General features: G+C 40.4%; 1 protein-coding gene across 1 annotated transcript; it reads right to left on the bottom strand.

The window, feature by feature from the left end:
- Positions 1–390: 390 nt before the first annotated feature.
- On the bottom strand, positions 391–15,671 carry LOC133979543 (glutamine--fructose-6-phosphate aminotransferase [isomerizing] 1). Its single transcript, XM_062418078.1, has 19 exons — positions 15,621–15,671; positions 13,583–13,690; positions 12,913–13,020; positions 12,695–12,820; positions 11,634–11,692; positions 11,399–11,533; positions 11,251–11,312; positions 10,942–11,021; positions 10,759–10,858; positions 10,465–10,628; positions 9,138–9,233; positions 8,560–8,657; positions 8,226–8,346; positions 7,679–7,836; positions 5,025–5,139; positions 4,421–4,548; positions 3,875–4,042; positions 3,199–3,360; positions 391–2,211 (listed from the first exon to the last, which is right to left on the bottom strand). Exons 1-19 carry the CDS (start codon positions 15,625–15,627, stop codon positions 2,167–2,169), a joined length of 2,040 nt encoding a protein of 679 aa, XP_062274062.1. The 5' UTR covers positions 15,628–15,671; the 3' UTR covers positions 391–2,166.
- Positions 15,672–16,596: the final 925 nt, after the last annotated feature.

Below are 16,596 nucleotides of genomic sequence, written 5' to 3'. Positions count from 1 at the left end.
GTCTGTTTGCATGACTGTCATCCATTTGGCACCATCATCCCTGCCACATCTGGCCAGTTTTATCACATCTACTGTCTCCACCATTGTGACTCTACGTGGATACATCCGACCGGTACAGTCAATGTTACTGACTCTGACAGTTTACTCCACACAAGTACTTGGTATTGTTTTGGATCTGTCGTTGCTCCTAAACAACCCCTGAATGTCTCACGTACTTTAACTCTTTGTATATAATGTACATAAAAAAACAAATATCAAGAAATGTAAACTTTTAATAATATTCCAAATGCTTGTACATCTATTGATTTCCACTGCATATTTTTATTTTAATAAAGTAAGAGTGAAAAATGAACCCTTGTCAATCAAATGAGCTCAGACACTTAAAAAGAGAAGTACTTGACACTTTATTGCATCAATTCCACTAATAAATAGTACCCCAGTAACTCAATGGATGTTGCTAGGATTCAGTGCAGTTGTCTCCAGTCAAGAAATAAAGTCTGCTCATTTCTGTGGGTTACACGACTACCTGTAACCTCATCGTCCAGTTTTCAAAGCCTTTCACTTTCACATTAAGTAAAAGCTCAATGTTGAGAGTGACCGGAGGGGGGAGGGTCGCGCAAATCTTGAAGTTAAGGCTTGATTGCAAAAGCAAGAAAAATGTTTAACCTAAAATATGTGAAAGGCTACAAAAAAAACTGAACTGAAGCAGCTCCTCTATTTCTTCACTTCACAACTGTGTGTGAACATCGTCACTCATTCCTTGGCTTTTGATAGACATTTGGGATCACAGAAACACACAGCTGACATCTGACTATCTAAATAACATCTACATTATGACATAAAGCCATGTAACTGTGTATCTGCCATCTTAAAATTTGAAGCATCTTCATATAACAAAATCTACCAGCATCAGTACCTGTTTGACTACAAAATAACATAAGATGAACATATATATATATATATATATATATATATATATATATATATATGTGTTTTGGTTTACAACTGCAAAAGCCATTGTAAAAGATTTTTGGTTTGACAGGACATTTCATGACAGTAACATTCACATTTCAAATCAAAGAGTAACTTCAATAATATAAAATTTTCCTTTAAGAAAACAAAAGGTAACAAAAGAAAAGAAACAACAGCGACAAATGGTCCCAATATTGCGATTGAAGTAGTCATGGTGTCAGGGTGTGGGCTGGCAGCTGGGTGCAACTATTTCAGTAAACTAACTTCATCTCACTTGAATTACTTCAGTTTAGTGTTTAAATTTAAACTGGAGACGAGAGCAGCAGTAAGGGTCTTGTTCTTGAGCTGTTTGGCAACATAAGAATCTAACTAACCTGCGCAGACAAAGCTTTATGTAACAGTATGATTTACAGAAATTATACAAAAAAAGCGGATTATAGTAACAAAAACAAAGTCTCACACTCTGGTGTAGGCAGCTCAGTACATGAGGCTTAGTCCTGTTAACTGAGCCGACCAAGATCAGAGTTAGAAATCTGTGTAGTGTGTAACAACAGTGTATTCATGAGCTTTGGTGCAGATCACACACACGATGCTGCTCCTGCATTAATTGGTGTGTACTAAAGGAGCAAATCCATCTGTGCTGCAAATATGATGAAGCAGAGACCTGTGGCTTGGAATGATTTAAGTGGAGTAAAGACACTTAACATGATTAGCTGCCAAAGAAAAATATACTAAATAACTACAAAAAATTGCACTAAAGAAAAAAAGAGCCAGTAAGGTCTTCAAAAGCTAACATCGGTTAGTCAACAACTCCCTGTGAGACTAATCAGCACAAATAAACATGGAGGGCTTTTGAGCGTAGATCAATGCCAGAAACTTGTGTCAGTTGTTATGGATTCACAAACACAGAGAGAAATGAAGATGTGTCGCTGCCAGCCCAGACCTTGCCACCACTGACAGAATAACTTCTCTAGCAATAATATGACGAGGATGCCAAAGGTTTCTGAGAAAATAGACAATGAGATAGATAATATGTAACAGTGAGATACACAACTGTTGAGTTAAAGATTGCATTAAAAAGAGCCGTGACATGGGACACATGAACAGGACATTGTACTGTATGTGTTTACAGATGCTCCCTCTCTGTCTGTACTTATGTCCGCCAGGCTTTTGTTAGTCGATGAGTGGTGCGGTTCACTCTACGGTCACAGACTTGGCCAGGTTTCTTGGGCAGTCCACCTTTATTGACATAGAAAAGATCATTTACCATATGACAGATAACAGTTATACAAAAGTGTCGAACTATCATTTTTACAAATTCTCAAAAACTCTTTTAATGTGTGAGCCAGCTTGACAATGCTGCTCTCTAAATTCCAAAACTTCCTGGCCAGAGTGTCTTTCATCACTTAAACTTCACAGACAGTCGTCCTTTAGAGGGTGTGGATGGAGATGTTTTCGCATAAATGTTTGCTTCTCTGTCAGGACGGCAGAGCAGTATTGCGCAAGGGTGACTAGTCTTCAAACTTTAAAACAACAGCTAACTTGGCTGTGCTGTCAGGACATCTCTCTGAAGTGAAGTGCTTTAAAACTAGCACTAACTAACATGTCATACTTCAGTTAAGCTGTTTACTTTGACATCATGCCAATACAGAATACAGAATACAGAATACAGGAAAGTAGTACAGAAAGGTACGACTGCCAGGCCACTCCTGTTTTAATTTTAAGTTTGGTGTTTAAATGTATTGTGATGTTTTTAATGTTGAAGAAAAACAGGTTTGCTTATAATCAGATAATTATTTTCATCTCAGCAGCCAGCGTTAGAAAGTTTACATACTTTGGCTAAAATTAGGTTACTTGTGAAAGTGAGAAAGGTAGAGAATGATGTGCATGTATAAACACTGAATGTTGTTTATTTCTGGTGATGGTTCTCAGTGCCTTTGTCTGCACAGCGGTCCAAGGGTAAACTGCCAGATCATCACTGACACTGACTGTCTAAACACTTCTCTCCTATTTTGGACACTTTCCCTCTAAACTTCAAGATTTTCCTCAAAGTTGTCAGCTTCACTTAACTTGTATACTCTTGTTGTCATTTTCTTATTATGGCTCTCCACAAAGAGCCGTAAATGTAAAATATACAGGTGATGTGGAAAGTTTTTAGTTTGAGCTATGACTCCAGATGTAAATATTGGAGCTGTTGGACTTGCGAGATGAAGTGAGCATACTTACGTCGTAACCACGGAGGACTGCCAGGTGGAAGGACAGCAGCTGCAGGGGGATGACGCTCAGGACGCCCTGCAGGCAGTCCACACAGTGAGGCACTTTGATAGTGCGGCTGGAGCTCTTGATCGTCTCATAATCATCTTTGTCACAGACCACGATTGGGCGCCCCTGTGAGTCAAATAAAGACTTCAGATTTCAAGCATCTGTAAAAATGTGTTCCTATACCAGCCCCTCTTCCCTACTGGATTTTCACACATCTGCTGCAGATTATTAACAGCAATGATGTCACGCTGGGCAAACCCCTCCCTTGTATTTATTGAGGTGAAGGATCATAGGTGTGGCACAGACAGGACTGTGAAAATTAACCAAACATGCAAAATGTGCTTTGGTTACCACATGTTCAGAGTTTGAAGTGTTTGATATACTGTGAGACATTTCAAACCAACAGAGCAAAAAAGTAGGAAACTTGCTAGGAAGTGTTCAAAATTCAACACAAGCAGTACTTTTTTAGTTTACATGTTAACACTCCACAAGGGATATTATTAAAGACACTATGACATTTTAAAATGATTCATTTCTCCTTCAGGGACAAAATCTTTTTTGTTTTTAAAACTAGCAACAAGTCATCTTATTCTGACAAAGTTTAGCATTTGACTTTTAGGTGTGAGCATACAGGTCTTACCTGTCGGGCGACGACTTGCTGTAGGGCGTTTTGACATTTGACGTAGGTGTGGTCTCTCATGATGATCATGATGACCGGCATGAGTTTATCCACCAGGGCCAGAGGACCGTGTTTCAGCTCTCCAGCCAGGATACCCTCTGAATGCATGTACGTGATCTCCTTGATTTTCTACACGGGGCAGAAAAAAATCCACAGCTTTACAAAGATCTGAGCCTTTACTGTAGTTAGGTATAGTTACTCATTAAACATACTTGAAGTCACTTTTCACTTTCTGATATACAGTAAATGGCATTACAATTAAAACTTCACTTTATTATCCAAAGGTGGAGTCAGACGTATGTATGTGGAATAAAACTCACTACAGAAACCAAATATTTCTGGCAGGAGTCTCTAAAAGTGAAAAGGTGAAATGTTTATTGCAATCTGGTATTACTTACTCACTAATTACTGTACTTATTGCTAAAGGACAAGACTACAGCAGATTTATTAGTGCACAGAAAAAAAAGTCAGACAAAGCTGTTCTAGTGGGAGGTTGTATTTGCTCACCAGTGCTCCTTCCAGGCAGGTAGCGTAATGGTAACCTCTGCCCATGATCAGCACACTCTTCTGCTGGTACAGCTCTGTTGCCAACTTCTGAATCTCGTCATCCAAACTGAGGACCTCCTTAATCAGATCTAAAAAACATAACAGGAAAAAAAAGAGATATGATTGAGGAATTTCTGAAAAGTGGCTAATTAGGAGTAACGAAAATCTAAAAATACTGTGCGTTGAATAAAATACCGCCTGTACAGTAATATGTTGGAACCTGGGCTGGACAGACTCATATTGTTGGGCAGGGAGCAGCAGTGTGGACAGACATTCCTCAGTTTACCATTAGGGACATGCCATCATATGCTTTAAATCCTGAGAAGCATGCAAGGGCCTACAGCCAACAGCTATTCCTCCTCTACTCTCTCTGTTCTTGCAATCCTTCTCGTATCACTTAGTTTCTTCCTCCAAGAAGTTTGTTTGAAAAAAACAATAAAAATGAAAAAGGCTTTGGATGTGCCTGATTCTGCTCTGAGCTGATTTTCCATCTCTATACATTCTAATCTCACGTGTGATCAGGATTTGCCTGGTCTAACCAGATATGCTGGAGGACTTTATTTACCTGGAAGCACCCTCAGGCCCTGAATTATCTCGCGGCGTCTGGGTTGCATGGAAATCCTGTCATCGCACATCAACAGCGCAAACATGATGAGGGCCACAAACTGGCTTGTGTAGGCCTGCAGAGCAACAAAGCAGAAAAGCAGACAGTATGTGTTATTAAAGTTACAATGTACAGACTCCTTCACGGTTAGATTTGCTTCATTGTTTTGAACTAAATATCTTTTATCCTATTAAGTGGTCATATTTCATTGTCCACTTACAAAGAAAAAAGCTGCTAGTGCCCGATGACACATATACGAATGAAGAAATTGCAACTGGATGTAGCCTGATACTGTAACTTGCGACTTAATACTGAAAAAAAATTAGCAACCAGTTCCTCACTTAAGCTTTTCTTTCGGTAGAGTTTGTGAAAGCCGTGCTTCTTGTCTGCCTGCTTTGATAGCAAACTTTGTCCAGCTAATAATCTGCACCAGATGATGAGAGAAGGAAGGAGAGGTGGGTTTTTAGTAAATGCCAAGCAGCATTAGAATTCATGCAGCAGAGCTCAAACAAACCAGTGCTCATCCTGGAAAACTTGGTGAACACACACATCATCACATCAGAGAGGATATTCTCTGATCATTCTGGAAATATCACGCTCACAACCTCAGCACATCTAAGGTTCGATGCCTGCCGTCATCACTGCCCACCCTATTTCTGGTCCTTCATCTCCTAGCACGTTTGGAGGCTCTCCATGCCTATTTGGGCGATTTAATCAGTGTTCAAGTGAGGCCAAGTCATTTCATGGGACCCTCTGGACTCAGAAATGCCAGTGTGTAGGGCCAAGAAAATAGCTGTAAAACCTTTACACTGTTTTTTCCCCCCCTGACAGCACGCTAACCACGATCCCTCAGAACTCTTGACAGTCTGTTCTGTCGGCTCAGATGTGGCGACATGTTCCACATAGTAAACTGTTGTGTTTTTCTGTGTTCATGTCACCAACGTTTTAGTGTGCAATGCAGTGTGTTGCATGCAGAAGTGTTACCATAGAAAGATGACCACCCTTAAATACAGCTGAAACATGAACATGCTTCTGTCAAGAGAGTTGTGGACTAGACAAGCTTGTGCCTTTTAACCCTCTAAATTCCCACTGGATACGGTTCAGTAAATCATAAAGGCGGTCTTCCACTGTCTGTCTGTCTGTTGACCTGCCAACAGGATTTGCTTTTTGATAGCATCAAAGTATTTTGCCTCAAACTTTGGAAAAACCCTTTCCATAAATCTTGAGTATGATCACAGGAATTGGAAAGAGGTTCATTTCTTTTTTCCAGTGAAGAAATAAGAACAAATTAGCATAAGACAGAGAAAATAAAGGCCTAGTAATCATTTAGCAGTTGGGTGTGATACATGTTCTCCATTGATTTGATGGGCTAGGTTGAGCAGCATTTGGTTGGGCTGGGTGTGTGGCTCAGCCAGCCAAGCAGTAAACGATGGCGTCTCCGAGGCGTGCTCTGGGGCTTTGGAGCAGCACAAAAGCCCCTGAGCCAAGCTCAAAGGCTGGGCCAGGGAGAGACCTGCTCCACTCTCTCTGCCTGTGCACTCTAACTTGACAGAGGCTCCAAACTAGCAAATCCTTTTGGTTTAGAGAAGTGGGGGCTGGTTGGAGGTGAGGCTGAAAACCATTGATCCTGACTTTACATAAGTTGAGATGAGAATATCAGGCTTCTTCAGCCCGCCCTCTTGGGATCAGAGTCGAGGATGAAAATCAGCTTCCAAGAGGTGGGACCAGACAGACAATGGAGTTTTCATCTGGGTTTCATTCAGTGGACGTTGGGTTCATTTAGGAGATGATGTAACAAATTGGTGTACAGTTGCTTCAAGCTCAGTATGTAAGTGTCACCCAAAATATAGAAAGTTACAGTTTCCACTGACTCAGGCTCCATCTATGCATGCAAGTTGCATCTTTTGCTGAGATTTGATGTGAGGTATACCTGTATACCTTTATAGTGTAAACGGAAATGTTGCAGTTCTCATTCAAACATTCTAGTGACAAAATAAAAGCTAACCCACTGCTGAGAAAATAGCTCTGTGGTGCTTACTGAGCTTCAGTATCGATTAGCTACTCTCCTGTATATACATATCTCCTTCATTTGAGTCGTAACCAACTTTCTGTCTTTTCCGCCAGTACTGGCATCCTTTTTGTGAGGAGTTAGACCATTGGCAGGCGTGCTTTCATTAAAACTTATAATTTATGGCAAAATACTTTTTTGACTGTATTTTTTTGTGGCTTTAACCTGGACATCCATTCCAGTTTTTAATATTGGTATGAATTTATTACCTTTAACCAAGGCACTACACAGACCAAAATTAAATTTCCCCTCAATGCTAAAATCTGTGACAGCAAGTTGAAAAAGCACCAACTAACTCCATTCATCTGGATCACTAATACAACCTGACTCAGTAAGATATTTAAGACCACAAATTTTCTCCCGAGAAACTGTTCATATTAGAAGATGACGATGACGATGACGATGATGATGATGATTGTTTTGGTCACTGAGGGACAACATGTCAGAAATGTGTTTTATGGTGAAAACATTACGGGTTGTAACATCTACACTGTAGGTCATCAAAGAGCTGAGAGAGCAAACCCAAACTACGGCCATCATGGCTCACCTTGGTGCTGGCCACTCCAATTTCTGGCCCGGCGTTGATGTGGACTCCGCAGTCAGTCTCCCTGGAGATGGAGCTGCCAACTGTGTTGGTGACGCCCACAGTCAGAGCCCCTCTCTCCTTACAGTAACGCAGGGCCATTAGGCTGTCAGCAGTCTCCCCTGAAGGGTTGGCAATAACGGAAAGAAATAACAGTTTATGCAATGTGACAATTAAATTATGCTGATGTATTAGTTTGTTGGGAAAAAGCTTTTGCACTATACATGACCCTGATTTGAAACAGCTTCACAAAAAAAACCACAGGGCGCACCACAGAAATATTGCACTCATCACACACACACACAAATATTCACTAGGCTACAACAGAGCAGTTTAGATACAGAAGCATTAATTGCACAGCAGAATTTTTACTTAACAGTCTGATAAAACTCAAGCACAGCACAGGGAAAACATAAATGAGGAAGATCCAGAGTGGCTTCCTGGGATGGAAAGTGGAGGACAAATCGGGAATGTGCACTAGATCAAGTCCAGATGGCACTGGTCTCCCCACCTGACTGGCTGATAAAGAAGCAGACGTCGTCTCGGAAGACGGGTGTGTTCCTGTCCAGGAAGTCACTGGCCAGCTCCACCATGACAGGCAGCTCGGTTAGTTCCTCCAGGACCTGGCGGGTCTGGGAAAGCAACAGAGAACTGCTCAGCATCACTCTTAAAACAAACCAGTCGAGCTGAGAGCTGAGAGTGTGCCAGTGCGAAAACCTCGCACCTGTGTCTACAATACAGACTTCATACTAGTCTGATGGATTCAACGTGGACTAATAAAGACACGTTTCGAGGATGTTGATTTTTTTTTTTTTTTTTTTAGTGTTTGGTTAGTAGCTACTCACCGCTACCCCAGCATGGTAGCTGGTGCCGCAGGCAATAAGGATAAGTCTCCGACACCTCTGGATCTCTTTGATGTGGTCCTTCAGTCCACCGAGTATCACTGAAAACCAAACAGCCAATCCATCATCATAATTTTCCACCTTGTTAAAAAAGGACAGCAAAGATCCCATGAGAGTGCTGAGAAAGATTTGCGGTTACTCACAAGGCCTTTCTTTATGTATTGTGTTTTCACATGTATGCAACTCTGGTATGTTTATGCATGCACAATGATTAAAAAAAAAACTATTGGATTACTATTTGACATGCAGTGGTGTGTGAGCAATAAAAATAATCAATGTCCTAATGTGCTTTTCCTTTTTGGAAATCCTGTTTTTGAGCAAAATGCATAAAATGGAAAGACAAGAACAATAAGAGCAACTGTTTGCACTTTTAGCGGCAATTTAAATCTTTGCAATCCCACATCTATGACGGTATAAAATCTGAATGCAATAAATGGGGACAGAGTGGAAAATAGTGCGCTCATAAGCTGTGTTAATGCATCACCACTCCACTGAGACAATGGTTGGGACACCTCTCTCACCTGTGTTGTCATCGAAGTTGATTCTTCCTCTCATGGTGTTGACCACAGACTCTGGCTGCTCAAAAATCTCCTTCTGCATGAAGGAGCTGTAGTTGCCTGGAAGGGGAGGATCAGAAATAAGGGAGGGAATATATCCAACGCTAGTAAAAGAAGGTAAATGCCTCTTAAGAACAGTGATGGACTTTTTATAAAGTGTGAGCCCACATGAGGCTGTCTAAGAAGGGTTATGTTGACACACATTAAAGCTCCTGAAAATGGAAACCACAGCGTCCTGGAGGTGCAAGGGTAATCTTTACAACATTTCACTGATAAACAAGCTTTCCTGAGAATGAAGGGAGTTAGTCCTTTATCTTTTTTGTTGCTTTATTAACATCCTCAAACAACCAGAGTAAGCCACATCTTTCAAAGGAAAATAAACATGAGACATCAGGGAGATTGGGTTTTTCCATCAATAACAAACAGTGACAGTGAAATATGCGGGCGCTTTTTGGCCTTCTTCTGACAGCAATCTGGGTCATGCGAATTAGGTTATTCAGCAAAAAGGCTCAAGAAACTGAGACAGAAGAGAGAGGCTGAGTAATGACAGGACCACAAAGGAATGTCAAATCCAGCCAACATCAGCTTACCTCTGCCCTCTGCTGGACAACTAAGAAAGAGCCAGTGAGGGAAAGGGACATCAAAAAAAAAAAAATCAACACTCACTAGAACAGTCCTGAAGTTATTAGGACAGTAATACGCTTCCATTTTAAATGACAGTGCTTCAAGGGTATTTGTGGGTTTTCATATTGGGTGAACAAAGTCCTTTTCATAAACAGGCTGCCAGATTTAAAACAATACATTTTTTATTTTTTTTAACCAGTTTAGTCCCTAAAATTAGTACAATATAAAATGTCAACAATTCCTACACTGTTTATCCTCACTGTCAAATGACAGCTGTACTGTATACATTTCATATTTGTTCTCTCTTTTTAATGTCCTACTACATACAAACTGCCCGGTATCTTAACCCTAATAAAGAGGGAGGCTGAGGGGGGTACATCTGAGAGTACCGGGTTGCAGGAGTCACTTTGATGACTTCCCTAGGGGTGTAAGTGATGCGGCAGGGTTGTAACTACCTGGATAATATCTGCCAAAGCCTCAAGGCTGAAGGTTAAAAGCCTCACCAGCTATATAACCTGTGTCTTAGTACAACTGGGGAAATAATAACAGGGTTCTAGACAAATTATAGGGCAGTGGTACAAGTGAGTTATTTACAAATGCCGCCAGAGGTAATTTATGGTGGGTAAAAAATGAACAGAAAGTTCAGAAAGTCTGACCCTCCACTCACCCTTCATTATCTGCTGCAGCTCCATCTGCAGGGTCTGAATGGCGCGGGCTGGGTAGTCTCCAGCCCTCCGTTTTATCCTATGGATGGACAGCCTGCCTTCCATTACGGCAGCCACATCGTCGTCTTCCAGGAAGATCACCCGGTTTGTGTGCTCGATCACTGCGCTGCCGGAACGAAAGCGACAGACCAAAAACTACATTAGTTTGATTTTGAGACGAATATAAACTGGGGAGAATGTTTCATGGTGGCCTGAAGCAGAAAAGGCAGCTGTAAATGACACAGCTGTGTGCTTACCTTGCATCAGAGGCAAAGTAGTACTCCACAGCTTTCTCATCCACAGGGAACAGGCAGGTGTCCTGGTCTACCCTGGGAAGGGTCTTCTTCTCTTTAGCAGCTGAGAAATTTAAAAAAGTCTCAGTCCTGCTGATCCAATCACATGTGGGCAAATTGGACTTAAAAAGAGAAATATGAACTTACAGGAGCGGTAGAGCACAGGGATATGATCTGATGATAGCTTGTGAACACTTCGCACTCCAATCAGCAGAGGACTTCCCCTCCTGTATAAAAACAAACATTATCTATGTTGCACAACCTCTTACACAATATATACAAATCTCTACATGCAGCAGATGATGTATGAAAAGCATCAGCTAATAAAAGTGCAAAAACTACAAACAGATAATTTAGGAAAATTTGTATTTACATTATGTTTATTATCTTTGAGTGATTTATTTGAAGACTTTTTAACAGCCAACAACCCTGGATCTAAAATAAATAACAGTGTACCTTGTGCCAATTGCCTCTCCAGGGTAATGGACACTCTTAAAGACCAGGGCAAAAGCTCCTTCCTGTCAGAGGGAAGAACAAACAAATCAGATTCTCTTCTATCTGCAGATCATTTCCGGAGCAGTAGTGCATGTGAGCGAGCCCTTACAAGCTGCTGGGTCACCCGTTCCACCAGTGTGGAAAAGCTGATGTCGTCATTCTCCCGGTTGTCGTACATGTACTTAACAAGTTTGGCGATTGTCTCTGTGTCAGTCTCTGATTCAAACTCATAGCCTTTGCTCTCCTGTAGACATGGAGAGAGAGAGAGGGAGAGAGTGAATGCTTGAGTACGTCATGTATGAGGATAATGAAAATGACTTGCAGAAGAAAAAATGTATGCTCACCAGGAATTTCCTCAAGTCTTTGTAGTTGGTAATAATACCATTGTGAATGACAATGAATTCTGCAGAACAGGAAAAAAAAATTATACACCTTGAGTCATGAAAAGCTTTTAAGGTTAACACTACAGTGTCCAAACAGCATTATTTTGTAAGCAAATGATTATATTACAAAAACTAATGTACAGTTATAGGATAACTAACTTTGACAATACAGATTACAGAAAATGCTCCAATAAGGAAATGACTACAACAGTGACCAAAATAAAAATTAGGGCTGTAAAAGTGAACGCGTTAATAGCACGTTAAGGCAAATTCATTTTAACAGAGTTATTTTTTGTGCATGTTGTGTTTGACCCTTGTCCCGGCCTGTAGTTTGAAAATAAGGAAGCGATGCAGCAGTAACATTTTGGATAACAAGCAGAAATGGATAAAGAGAAGAGTGTCATGAACAGCAAATTCAGCTCCAAGGCCCTGCAAAATGTTTTGTCCAAAAGACCAAAGTTATTTACATTACGGAGTACATCGAGTCTCAAATACCAGTCGCTGATACACAGAATCTTCTTCCTGCTCAACAAAGGTAGGGGTGTGTGTGTGTGTGCGCGTGAGAAAGGAAGAGAGTGAGACTGTGTGTGTGAACGAGTGAGTGAATGTAACTAGTTCCTAACTGATATAACTGACAGAAGATGGAGCATGCAGTATTTCATTGTTCATTGTTTCAATAATAATAAACATACATTTGCAGAACGCAAGCATGTGTCCTCTTCCATATTAATAAGAGTACTAAAAACTTGAAATCCCTTTTTAAGTACATTTAGAAAAAAATTCGAAAGTGTGTTTAATTTGCGATTAATCGCGAGTTAACTCATGACAATCATGCTATTAAATATTTTAATCGATTGACAGCCCTAATAAAAAATATTTGAGCCTATTTGGTTACAAAAGTCTGAACAAACTGTGGGTGAAAAGGTGTTTACAGGTCAACAAATACTGAGAAAAGTAAAACCTCAAGCTGCGTGTAGTAAATTCACTTTAAATTTAGATTTCCTGTTGTCAACATCACTTACCATTTGTCTTGTCAGATCTATGTGGATGGCTGTTAACTGGGCTTGGCGCACCGTGGGTGGCCCAGCGGGTGTGAGCAATGCCGAGGTGAACATCAAACTCCACATCCAAGTCCATATCCTCCTGTTCTACGAAAACAAACAACACACAGAATACTCAGTATGCTAAATGTACCACAGATTACAGATGAGAAATCAAGAATTCATATGTTAATGCTCACTGTTGATCTCCTCATCAAGAGCCTTCACTTTTCCACGTTGCTTGATAAGTTGGATACTCCTGGCATTTGACTCCCAGTCCTTGCCATTACCGGCATCAATTCCCACACCTAAAAGCAAAAAATAAATAAATAAATAAAAATCAGAAACTGCATGAAAATTAAGTTCCAACAGGTTATAAAAATTCAAACATTTTCAGTTTTCTTTCACTACTGCTCCTCCCATTCTGAAATCCTCCCTTATGGTGTTCATCATTTTGCAAATGATATCCTGTTTCTTTGTCCCCACAAAGTCTCATGTCGGAGCAGAATTCCAACACAAAAAGCTGAATATCCTTCAAAGCTGAACAAAATGCAAATGCACTTAATTTACAGTAAATTACAGCTGCATTAGTCGTGCAGTATGTGTAACATGGTAATGGCTATTCAATAATTCACAGAAAACATTAGTCTTGCTTTGTGTTCCTAGCTCATGAGAACAGCAAAAACAACAACACACAATTATTTCACTGCACTAATGTTATATTGGCCAGACCGTAGATACCAGCAGCTACTTTGTGGCATTATCAGACTAACTGTCCTGTGGGGAGACAGTATGGGGTCAGTGAAGGAAAGACGCCTGATAAACAAGCCAGAGCATGTTGGTGATATTAGCCCTTTCCATCTCTCTCACCGGCAGAGTCGTAGCCTCTGTACTCCAGACGTCGCAGGCCTTTGAGGAGGATCTCAAGGATCTCACGGCGGGTCTTCGGCACATGGTAGTTGAGATAGGCAAATATTCCTAGGGAGCAGAAGAAAATGTGAAGATTCAGAGCTGTGAACATGTGCATCCATGTAACAGTGTTAGCTGATAATTCAGCGCCGTTCTGCTGCTGACTCTCATATGTACCACTGTAAAGGAATTACAATGACTGAGGTTGGGTAATATAGCTAAATCTATATTAAAACATTTATTTTTCCAATGATGAAATGGGAAATGTGAGCAAAGTTGCACATACTCCCGTATTATTCATTAGACCAGCGTAACTCTCCTCACATGTAAAAAACCTCTTTGTTCAGTTTTTAATCCAATTTTATAAAACAAATATAATAAAATCATGATGGTATGATATAATTCCACCAAAAGTCAGTATAGAGAATACACTATGAACATTTAAAATTTCTGACCAGCCCCTAACAACAACAGTAGGTATAATGGTGGCTGCTGAAATAATCATTTCAAGCATTGCTCACTGTCAGCCTCTTCTATATGTGTTAGGTAAAAAACAAATGGGTTGAAAACCAGTCTTACAGGATGGGCTAACGCAATGGAAACACATATTGTTCTTCTGTCTGAGCAGCAAGACCTGCTTAGAAACAATAGGGTTTATCTATACGCCCTGTATTTCGCAAGCTGATATCTCCTGCCAAGGGTAAGGGCAAGGGAGGGAACAGAAGAAAAACTCTCAACCGAGAGTTTTGGGTTATGGTGATGATGCTATGACTGAACATGGCCACAATCTTGTCAATAATGTGCTTATCATTTAAAGTGTTTGCAGAGTCAACGTCAGGTGGAGATTTGTTTGGGCATGATAACAAAAAACAACTCAAAAACTTATATGTTGCAATCACAGGCCCACGTAAATCATCTTAGTCACAAATCCAAACAATACCCATCAGTTCTTTCATATTTGGTATCTACAGCGTCTCCAGTAACTAACTCACACTGACAGTTGTGTTACCTTGACAGGCCTAATGGGAGACATAAAATGCGGCCCTGTTAGACGGCTAAACACTGAATGATAAATGCAAATGTGGAGCCAGAGGGCTGCCAGGTTCAACAGAGCATTCATTCAGCACAGCGGCTGATGGAAAGAGGCAGTGAGGGGAACATGGCCAAATGAAAGTGCTGCAGCAAAGGGGCAACATTATAAGACCTATCTTTGTTTGAGGAAAAGGTTTAACAAGAGTCAAAATAAACCTAAAATTGCCCTGACATCTGTTTTGGTATCTTAAATAAACCAAATAGTCTGTCCGGCGCTCTCAGAGATTGTATTGACAGCGATGGGAGACGGAAAAGCACCTCTTATCTATATCACATACTCAGTATCAGACAGTGACAGATAAAGTGAAACATCTCTACTGCATTTCCCATGCTGATAACCACAGATATCATCACCTCCCCCCCAACTCTAATCATAGTGTGACAGCTCTGGTACGACTGTATCCAATTCATTGCCTCTATTCACGCCTTTGTTTTTGATAAGCGTGTCAACTATTTTAATGGTAACATGGACTCGTAACTACTTCAGCATTTAGATAAGAAAAAAACAAAGTGACAAAGATGTAGTGGAAAGTTACGCGATGGGCGTAATATCGTTAGCTGTCTGGCGCTAGCAGGAAAACAGCGGGTCATTATTTTAACCTTACATCCAGATATCGACTTGCCGTTTGACACTCTTAATCTCAAAACACAAGGACAGCATGTACAGTACAAGTGAAACATCGCTTGGTTTACACTTATCCAGCTAACAGCATCAGCAGCACCAGCAGCTCATGTCCGCTAACTCCAGTTAGCCACCCCTAGCTAATTTCAAATGACTTGCGCTCTCAGTCAAACATTAACGATGCTGTTAGTGTTTTAAATTTAACGTATTCGCTGTGCTGGTAGGCGAAGAATAAAATACAATTTACGCTTAATCATATACATGTAGAATTAATGGAGCACTCACCACACATGTCTACAGTTTGGCTGCCAGTTAACGCCTGTCAGTTAAGCTTCGCCCCTTTCTGAATCCACTGAATCAGGGCCAACCGCCTCTCTCCATGGCGCCATCTGATTGGTCGAGCTGCCTGCCAATCAAGCTGCATTTACCAACGTAGGCAGCTCTGACGTGGCATCAGGATGCAGATCCGTGAGCAGGACAGTCATCAGATCCTGCTACCATCCAGCTGCGTATGTAAAATAAACATCACGGCACAATCACAGACCTGTGCTCTTTACCAACTGCAGATGAATACACAATATGGTAAAACAACGCAGTCTATTGATTTATTCATAGCAGAGACTTTAGGCTGTTTGGATTTGGTGTGTCCACTTTACATGGTCCTTCCCAGAGAGAACATTAGTAATTTTGTGTTCCTCCAGAATAGAGATTTAGATAATTAATAACTCCTATTATTATTTTCTTTTTTGTGTGTCCGAGTTTCACTATGAATGAAAAGTGTGGTACAAAGTAAATGTATTATTATTAAATGCCCTATACAGAATACAATAGTTGCCTTCAGGATTAACTAGGAAATACTGAAGTCCTCCAGCACAACCTACACAATCATGGCACTTTTTATTTATTTAATATATTCATATTTTAAATCGTATTTTGTGTAAATGGTATCTCCCTATTGACCATAAAAATGGCATTTCAAGCAATCTCTACCAGTCAGGTATGTAAATGGTGGAGAATACTTAATCTATGTTAATTTTCAATATTAATGATTTCTACACTCAAAATGTAAGATATTTTACATTTTACACAGTAGTCTCTATTGAAATAGCGTAATGAGCCTATAAAATGTGTTCTAAAGCAACATAAATCTATAAGTGTTTTTTAGATGCAAATCTTTTATGTTTGCTCTGGGTGTAGCTCGTAAGGATCATGATTATGTAACATTAAGCGCATACATGATTCTCACCATATACAAACTGTT

The sequence above is a fragment of the Scomber scombrus genome, chromosome 4 (assembly GCF_963691925.1).
Source record: "Scomber scombrus chromosome 4, fScoSco1.1, whole genome shotgun sequence".
NCBI classification, from domain to species: domain Eukaryota; kingdom Metazoa; phylum Chordata; class Actinopteri; order Scombriformes; family Scombridae; genus Scomber; species Scomber scombrus.
This window is presented reverse-complemented; position numbering and strand designations above follow the sequence as displayed.

Bases quoted from the DNA above. Each gene is read 5' to 3' on its own strand.
- LOC133979543 (XM_062418078.1), bottom strand. The intron at 10,629-10,758 runs GTAAGCACACAG...TCGTTCCGGCAG, and splicing joins TACTTTGCCTCTGATGCAAG to CGCAGTGATCGAGCACACAA. The intron at 3,361-3,874 runs GTAAGACCTGTA...TTTGACTCACAG, and splicing joins AGCAAGTCGTCGCCCGACAG to GGGCGCCCAATCGTGGTCTG.